The sequence below is a fragment of the Panicum virgatum genome, chromosome 5K, assembly GCF_016808335.1.
Source record: "Panicum virgatum strain AP13 chromosome 5K, P.virgatum_v5, whole genome shotgun sequence".
Lineage (NCBI taxonomy): Eukaryota > Viridiplantae > Streptophyta > Magnoliopsida > Poales > Poaceae > Panicum > Panicum virgatum.
The window spans coordinates 38,049,821-38,058,621 of NC_053140.1; the positions used below are offsets into that span (position 1 = coordinate 38,049,821).

The 8,801-nt window shown below is 45.6% G+C and overlaps 2 protein-coding genes and 1 pseudogene across 2 annotated transcripts; all 3 read right to left on the minus strand.

Annotated features, from left to right (window-relative positions):
* Nucleotides 1–408: 408 nt before the first annotated feature.
* On the minus strand, nt 409–3,370 carry LOC120709913 (annotated as a pseudogene).
* A 1,409-nt stretch (nt 3,371–4,779) lies between these two features.
* Nucleotides 4,780–7,793, minus strand: LOC120707298 (probable E3 ubiquitin-protein ligase rbrA). Its single transcript, XM_039992175.1, has 3 exons — nt 7,002–7,793; nt 5,304–6,085; nt 4,780–5,141 (listed from the first exon to the last, which is right to left on the minus strand). The coding sequence occupies exons 1-3, from the start codon at nt 7,239–7,241 to the stop codon at nt 4,973–4,975; spliced, it is 1,191 nt and encodes a 396-aa protein (XP_039848109.1). The 5' UTR covers nt 7,242–7,793; the 3' UTR covers nt 4,780–4,972.
* On the minus strand, nt 7,254–7,761 carry LOC120707299. The gene has a single exon (XM_039992176.1). The coding sequence runs from the start codon at nt 7,689–7,691 to the stop codon at nt 7,287–7,289; it is 405 nt and encodes a 134-aa protein (XP_039848110.1). The 5' UTR covers nt 7,692–7,761; the 3' UTR covers nt 7,254–7,286.
* Nucleotides 7,794–8,801: the final 1,008 nt, after the last annotated feature.

An 8,801-nucleotide genomic window follows, 5' to 3' on the forward strand; every position in this document is an offset into this window, starting at 1 on the left:
CCGGCCCCTTCAAGGCTTCAACGACAAGCTGCAGTGTAGTAGTAGTAACTTGGGAGCGGGGTTACTTGTTTCATTTCATACTAATTATTCCGGTGGTAATTTAATTTATCCAGACCCATACACACCCATGTGTACAGTGGCGTATATGCAGTAGCAAGTAGTGATCAACTCTTAATTCAATTTATGCATCAGCTGTAAATTGACTATATAGGCAGGCCCATCCAATGTATGTATTCCATCTATGTTGGAGTACAATAGAGAGGTCCTTGCTCAGCAATATATTCCTTGCCCGCGCATGCATACTGCTAGCTACTAGTTGCAAACCAAATACTAACTCAAAAAAAAGTTGAAACCAATACTGGCGTGCACTTCATCATAGTACAGCAGCTAGTACGAGTACTAATGCATTCAGACACCATGCATCCTAATACAACCGAAATAAATAAACAAACAAATCAAAGGGAACCAACTAACGACGCATCCTTCCCCGCCAGCATGCTGGTAGTGGTAGGCACCATCCCCGTGTGAAAGGTGTCCCCCTGCCTCCTTCGACCGCGTGGCAAGAGCAGCTTGATTTGTCCTTCATCCATTCCTTCCCACATTCGTAGCAGAATTCATAGCGGCACCTGCAATCACATTCAATTTTCAGATTACCACAGCAACACCGGCCTATCTATCCATAGTTATATACGCAGTAATGCAACCAGAATTACTTGCAGGTCACGTGGGGGCAGCCCATTGAGAGTTCGATCATGTGCTTGCATCTCTCACATTGCCGCCACAGCCGCTGCTTCGCCAGCTTCTGCAACCCTGCATCTTCTCGACCACCGTGGGGATAGCGCCATTGGTACTCGTGGCAGCTCATCCTCTCATGTCATGGCACCTTACAGCGGGTGCACAGGGAGCCTCCGCATCTCACACACTTTCTCAGTGCCGCATCTTTGGAGGTGCGGCCACCATGGCTGTACTTTGATGAGCAGGATCCCTGCACTTCGCTCAAGGACATCAACGCTGAGCACTTGGGGTACGGGCAGTAAATCCTGTCGCCCTCAGGGATCTGTCGTTTCTGGATGCGCTGCGCCATGATCTCCAACAGTGGTGGCAGTACCAATGCCTTTGAACCCTCCACGGTTAGCTTGGTAGTGCAGCCGATCCTTGGACAAGCTGGGAGCATCCCATGGAGTAACTTGACTCTCACGTGCTCCTTCATGCACGAGAAGCAAAAGCGATGACCGCAGCCTTCAACCGCATGGATTTTAGAAACTCCAGTGTCTTCCAAGCAGATGCTGCAGGTCTCTCTTCTCTTCTTGTTACCATTTTTTTTCAGCAGCTGACTCCAGTGTCTTCTGCTTGTTGTTATCACTGACGGCGCAAGATTTGGCAATCTCGACACGTAGAGCACCTCTTGCTAGTTTCACCACACGGCTCGCTTGGCTTTGCTGGACAAGTGAGATTTCAAATTGCTCGAATTTCTTTTGCACTGACAGAGCCTGATCCATCATATCTGCAAGCTTCTCCCCTGTCGGAGAGCAGATACGAAGCATCTGCAACAACAATCATGTTTCAAAATGGTCATGAGAATGGAAAACTACTTTTTTTTAGTACTTGCACATATGGTGAGATACCATTATGAGACAGCAAGAGAAGAAATTTCAAGCATTTCAGAGGTTGAGTTTACATGTATTCCAATTATTCTCACAAAAGCCAGCTGATCCAAAAGGAGAAAGATGTATTCCAATTAATTATCCTCACGTTGTCAACAGCTGATCCCAACGTGAGAAAGAACATGTATTCCAATTAGTTATTATTCTCACAAACAACAGCTGATCCAAAAGAGAGAGAGCACAGTGCAACTACACCAAGACTAGCACCCAACTACGACATGTAAATGTGATCAGCAAAAAGTTATCTAGCTAATATATATATCATCCTTCAAGATTCCAGTTCTTGCAGAAAAAATTGGTGGAACTCAATTTTCCGTTAAGTTATCTAGCTATAGATGCCCCATTTTAGTCTTTAACCTAAAAAAGTGTTCGTAAGTACTTAATCCGTTCTTAATTGTAGGTCGTTTTAGCTTTTCTAGATAAATTTTATTTACTATATATCTAGACATAGCGTATATCTAAGTGAATAGCAAAATAAATGTATCTAGAAAAATTAAAATGAGCTACAACTTGAAACGGAGGGAGTACTAAATACTTGTGCGCTATCATCGTCTCAGTAAGGCACTACTAAAATATGGCATGTTGGACAATGCGTGGTCACGAATAAACAACATTGACCGTTAAAATATGCACTAATATTTAGCAATATAAGTATTTCTCCGTAGAAAAAAAGGGACAACTTGCTTGACGACTTCAAATGCACCGGTCAACCACCTTAGGGCTTGTTTGCATACAAGTAAATCCGCTCCAACCCATATGTATTGGGAGGGATTGTCAGGGAATGTAGTTCATTTTCCACTTCAATCCATATGGTTTGGGAGGGTTTGAGATCATCCAAACAAGCCCTTAATGTGCAAAGTGTTGTCAAACACCCCCTAAAACCCTGATTGCTCTTTGATCGGTTGATGTTGCGCAAAGCTCAAGCCTGGCATTCGACATGGCTCTTATACTATCTCCATGTATGATAAAGAAGCCACACTACCCACTTGTCTGCATATTTTGCTTCCTGTGCCAAACTGTGAGTTTTGGACAGCAGTGCAAATTTTAGGGGTACTTTTAATTTGCAATACAATAAGCAAGAAGATCAAAGAAACCTTGATGTGTAAGCGTCATCAGTTCGGCATTTAAGAGAATCTGCATATTCTGTATTCGTGAATTAACTTTACACACACGCTGATACTGAATAGTACACTAGTACAGAATAATTGGCAGGAAAAATGAATTTGCTAGAATAATATACGTGAACGAAGGAGCAGCGGACAATGACATACAAGGTCGTGCAGCATCTTGTGATCGTTGATGACCTTGACGCCGCGGATGCCCAGCCCGTGCGCGGCGTGCAGGCCCTCCGCCAGCGCCGTCGCCTCCAGCAGCGCCTCGCCGTCGGGGCCGCCCAAAAACCCCACCACGGGCTTGCGCACCGTCCGCAGGACATCCCCCTGCGGCCCGCATACGACCGCTGCCAGCACCGCGACGATGACGCCGCTCGGCCCCGGCCCCGCGACCTCGTCGCTTGCCATGCCCTTGCAGAAGACGAAGAAGAGCGGAGAGGACGAGGCGGCATTGGAGGAGGAGGAGGAGGAGGGATAGGCGCGGAGGGAGGCTTGAGGGATGGCCTCGGCGAGCGGCGGCTTGAAGGTGCGGTCGAGGTGCATAGCGGAAGTGGCGGCGGAGGAGGCGAGATCGTCGCCGCCGGCGCACGTCATCGGAACGGAATCCATCAATTCGAGATCAAAGGCGAGGGTATTTTGTAGCTCTTCAAGGCCTTGTTTGGTTAGTTTTGATGGAAATTTTTTTAAGTTTGACTACTAATTAGAGGTATTAAATTAAGTCTAATTACAAAAATATCTCCACAACATGGTACTGTAGTAATATTGTAGCTAATGAAGCCTTTGACCGCATGATTGGAGGATGATTAGAGTATGGTCACTGTAACATTACTATATCTAATCATGTATTAATTAGGCTTATTAGATTCGGCTCGCAAAATTGTATTCATCCCTAAAAATATTTTACAAATAGACTACATTTTGTACCTCATGTATATAAGATTTTCTTTTCGCGGACTTTTTATTGTTGTAACCAAACATGGCCCAACATAAATATTCAAGTTCAGACATATGCCATTGCAATGGTATTTTGTTTTCTTTTTAAGAAGGAAGGCGAGGGTTTTAAGACAGGTAAAGTTGGTGTCATATCTGATTTGAAACAATTAGTAGTACAATAAAAGAACAACTTGACACAAAACGACATAAAAAAAATAAAATTACACCGAAAAGTTCTCTGGTCGTCTTCTTCATTCGATTATTCGTCGTCCACCGGAGCTTAAAAAACACACTGAAAAGGCAGCAAGGGAAAGGAACACCTACAAACGCCATCGTCATATAAGACTTTGAAGACCGCAAAAAACACTCGCTGTTTGCAACGAGATCTAGCAACCGCTGAAAAAACATCGGCTTGGGGAACACCCCAAGCAACACAGGCTTACAATCCTTCACCACCAAAACAGATGGTTGAAGAAACCGGATCTTATCGCCGAACAGATCAAAAGAAGAGGTCGAAATCGCCACAACAAAGAACAGCCAACTGCATCTCCTGACTGACACACCAACTGCAAAGATCTGGAGAGAACCTTCAGATCTGGCAGAACTAACTCTCACTTGGCCATCGTCGGCGCCAGAACGGACGTCGTCGAGATAGGAAAAGACTAGAGAGACTTTATTCCAAAGCGTCATCGTAGCCACCACCTCATCGATGTCGCTAGAAAACCAAACTCCAAAAAAGTTAGATAAAAATAAAAAAATAATGAGTCCTCACTCCTCCACTACCGGCGGCGAGGCCACCGGAGGGGTAGAGGAGGGGGACGGAGGGGGCAGCGGTGGGATGGCGAGGGTTTTCGAGATTCCTGCTCGCTCTGCTCTGCTGCTGCTGCTTGGGTTGTGGTCTTGTGGACTCTGGACTGGCCTGGGTCAAAAACTGGCAAACTCGGCCCTTTTATGTTTGTAACAGTTTCTTGGGACGTAAATTGCTCTACCTTGTGAACCATCAGATCCAACGCAACCTCTGGTTTTCTTCACCAACATAAGCAGCAGTAGTATTTTTGGTGTTCACTGCGAGGTAGTAATAGTCATTCATAATTTAGATATAGAAGTATTTATACTGCAAATAGGCATGCCATCCTAATGTAATTATGCTTGGCCCAAATAAAAAGCAACTGGATAACGACTAGTTCCAACTAACAATACTAGATACTAAAACTTCGAAAGATGATGAAGTGGTTGCATCAATAGAAACTTCTCCACGTCAGCCTAGTAGTAAAAATCGTTGTCATCTTCATCATAGACATCATACACATAGTCATCATCATCCTCATCGACCTCCCTGATGATGTTGTGTTCGTCCCACAGCGGGCAGGAGCAGGTTGCTTTCTTCTCCTTCCATTCTTTCCCACATGTGTAGCAGAACTCAAAGCCACACCTACAACAAGCAGCAACGACATACAACAGAGGTTTTTAGCACAGGGTCACAATGTATGAGCCTTCCTTACAGGGAATTTCATTAAGCAGATTTTCTAGGCTCCCCGATAAAAGAACAGCTATGACAGTTGTGCAGTCAAAGGGTCAAGTGAATGAGACTTACACGCAGATCATGTGATAGCATCCCTCCGCAAGTTCAATCATGTGCTTGCATTTCACACATTGGCGCCACAAACGTTGCCGCGCAAGGTTCTGTAACTTTGCATCTTCTGGACGAGCATGGGGGTACCTCCTCTTGTAGTCATAGCAAGTCATCCTATCATGCCACGGGACCTTACAGTTGATGCAGAATGATCCCCTGCATTTCACACACTTCCTCAACGTGGCTGCATCAGCAGCTGTGTATTTTGAGCTGGATTCTTGCATTGGATGCATCACTTCCCTCAAGGACATCAATGCTGAACACTTGGGATATGGACAGTAAACCTTTTGATTTGGAGGAATTTGCCCTTCCCTCACACGTTGCACCATGATCCCTAACAGCCGTGGTGACAGGAATATCTTTGAACCTTCCACAGTTAGCTTTGTGGTGCAACCATCTTGTGGGCAACCTGGGAGCATTCCATTGAGTAGCTTAACTTTCACATGCTCCTTCATGCATGAGAAGCAAAAGCGATGTGCGCAACCTTCAACCACAAGGATTTTGGTAATGTCAGCGTCTTCCATGCAGATAGCGCAATTCTCTCTTTTCGCCATGTTAGCATTGGCAGCACGGGCTTTGGTAATCAAAACAGTTAATGAATCTGTTGCCAATTTAACCACATAACTGACTTGGCTTGGCTCAACAAGTGAAATTGCGCACTGATCGAATTTCCTTCGCACTGACAGAACCTGATTGATCATATCTGCCAGATTCCTCCCTGATGGACGCCAGATTCCAAGCATCTGCAATTCCAAAGAAATTAGGAAATAATAATCAGAAGAATGTATTTTTAGATTTTGACAAGCACATACTGTGAGGTACCATCATAAGATCAGAGCAAAATATTTTTTGAACAAGTTGACTACTGAATTTACAGCTACACCAAGAACTCTCACATACCCCAGCTAATCTGCTGAGGTGAGAAACTTAGCACATGTAGAATGCACATGACTGGTGCTGAACTAGATACATATCACCATTCAGGGTTTGCAGTTCTTGCTGAAGAAATGACTTAAAAGCATCATGCAGTTGTATTACAACAAATGCTCCGTTTTAAAGTTCATAACTTCATATACAACGAAGTGGTGAGCACTGAATAATTCTATACTGACATCTTAGTGAACTACCCATCGACTGGAAACATGATGTTTTGGACAACACATGGACATGGCTAAAAATAGGGGTATATGGTGAGACCACAAAGTTAAGGATGTTTGACATCTAAAAAATAACACTTTATAATGTTTCTGAATAGGGAGAGTAGCGGAAAAAAACATCATCAAGAACAGAAACTCTTGGGAACCGTCTCTTATCAAAGGAAAAAATCTTATCGGTCATATTTTTATTTCCATGCAATGCAATAAGCAAGACAGCTAGTGACATTTAGATAAGCTGGGATCCTGGAATCATGGAACAGTCATTTCAAGCATAGGCTAAAGCTAATGTCCAACCAAACATAACATCACTATATATCTTACCCAATCAGTGAAGTATTCAGCAAGACTCACAACTGAACAGCCATTGAAAGAGTGAAGTGTCCTAAACATACAGCACCACCGAATAATACAAAGTTTTTTTTATCCAGCAATTTCAGCTAAAGCACATGTTTGCTAATGGCTACTGACTGATCAGGATATTAGGATTTGTGTCATGACATACATGGTTGTACAGCGGCCGGTAACCGGTGATGATGGTGACGCTGCGGATGCCCAGCCCCAGCGCGGCGTCGAGGCCTTCCATGAGCGCCATCACCTCGACCATCATGCGGCCACCCACAAAGCGCTCCACCGGCTTGTGTATCCTGAGCAGCACCTCCCCCTGCGGCCCGCAGATAGCCGCCGCGAGCACTGCGACGCTGGGGTCGCGGTCCCGCGGGCCCACGACCTCCCTGCTCGCCATGCCCTTGGAGAAGACGCGGAAGAGCGAGCGGCGCGACTTGTCCGACTACAGGGGGCGCTCGAAGTAGTCGCCGTCGTTGGCCCACTGGTCCTCCGGGATGGCGGCGAGTTCGCGCGCGAAGAGGGCGTCGTGCGCGGCGACGCAGGAGGAGGCGGCGGCCCGGGCGTGGGCGTCGCGGCGGTCCTGCTCGGCGCACGCGAGGTCGGCGGCCTGAACCGCGAAGGCGTAGGCGGCGTCCGAGGAGGACTCGGGGACGGGGAGCGCGGGGGCGGCTCGCGACGAAGATGAGGAGGCGGCGGCGGCATTGGGCCCGGAGACGAGGAGGGAGGCTTGGATGGCCTCGGCGAGTTGGAGCTGGAAGGCGTGATCTAGGTCGGAGGCGGAGATGGCGGCCGAGGATGCGAGGGAGATCTGCTCGCGCAGGGCGGCGAGGTCGTCGTCGCCGGCCATCGGAATCGACCCTCGCGGACCGCCGCCTACAGTTTCCAGGGGGGGATGGGGGATCGACGATAATCTCGGGTCTGGCTGAACGGGTGCGACCCCAACGGTCGTGCTTTGGATCGAAACACCGAAACAGAGGCAAAATTGCCCGGGCACATGAAAAAAATGGAAAGAAAAACCTTACTATACAACTAAAAAGGTATATGTGTATAAAGCCAGTAAAATTTCTATCTAAATTTTTTATTTGTTCCATGAGCTTTAGCCCATCAACTATGCGAGTCGAATCAACTCCATCCATCCACGACTCGATTACGTAGATCTCAACAAATTAGAGTGTGTTTGGTTCTGCTTTTGAAACTGTTTTTGTTTTTCGAAAAGTCAAAAGTCAACCAAACGTACTGCCTGTCCAAAACTGTTTATTTGTTAAAAAAAATTATCTAGTACAAAACTGAAAGCAGTTCTCACCCTGCTTTTACTTGCTGTGGAGATTGGCAACTTTGAAAAAATTACTCATCCGCCACCTTTAAAAAATTAACGGTTTTTGAATTATTTCACAGCCCACGGTAGCTTTTCCACAGCCTACAGCTCACAACAACTTTTTCAAAAGTCACAGATCAACCAAACACACCCTTAACATCACGACTCGATTATGTAGATCTATACAAATTAACATGCATGTGCATATACATATATTATACTTATATCAACTTTGTCCGCAACAGTGCACGGACATAATTGCCTAGCAAAAATTTAAAAATGGAAAGAAAAATCGTGCTATATACAACTAAAAAATGGCAAAATTATCTGATGATTGGATCCATCAGGGCTAACGTTTAGTCTGTCACATCCGACATGTTTGAATGCTAATTAGAGTATTATTAAATGAAAGCTAATAATAAAACTAATAACGCAATCCTTTGGCTGACTATTTAGTGGCGGAGCCTGGGGGTGCTCAAGCCCCCTACCACCTTGGAAGAAGAAGGAAGGAGAAAATTTTGAGGAGGAAGAAGAAGAAATGAGAGGAGAGAGGAGGAAGAAGGAAAGAAGAGCCCCCTAGCTCTGGATCCTGGCTCCGCCGCTGAAACTATTAAATCTAATTAACCCATAATTTGCCTAAAC

Bases quoted from the DNA above. Each gene is read 5' to 3' on its own strand.
- LOC120707299 (XM_039992176.1), bottom strand. From the start codon at position 7,691: ATGGCCGGCGACGACGACCTCGCCGCCCTGCGCGAGCAGATCTCCCTC.
- LOC120707298 (XM_039992175.1), bottom strand. From the start codon at position 7,241: ATGGCGAGCAGGGAGGTCGTGGGCCCGCGGGACCGCGACCCCAGCGTC. The intron at 6,086-7,001 runs GTATGTCATGAC...TTGGAATTGCAG, and splicing joins ACCGGCCGCTGTACAACCAT to ATGCTTGGAATCTGGCGTCC. The intron at 5,142-5,303 runs GTAAGTCTCATT...TGCTTGTTGTAG, and splicing joins TGCTATCACATGATCTGCGT to GTGTGGCTTTGAGTTCTGCT.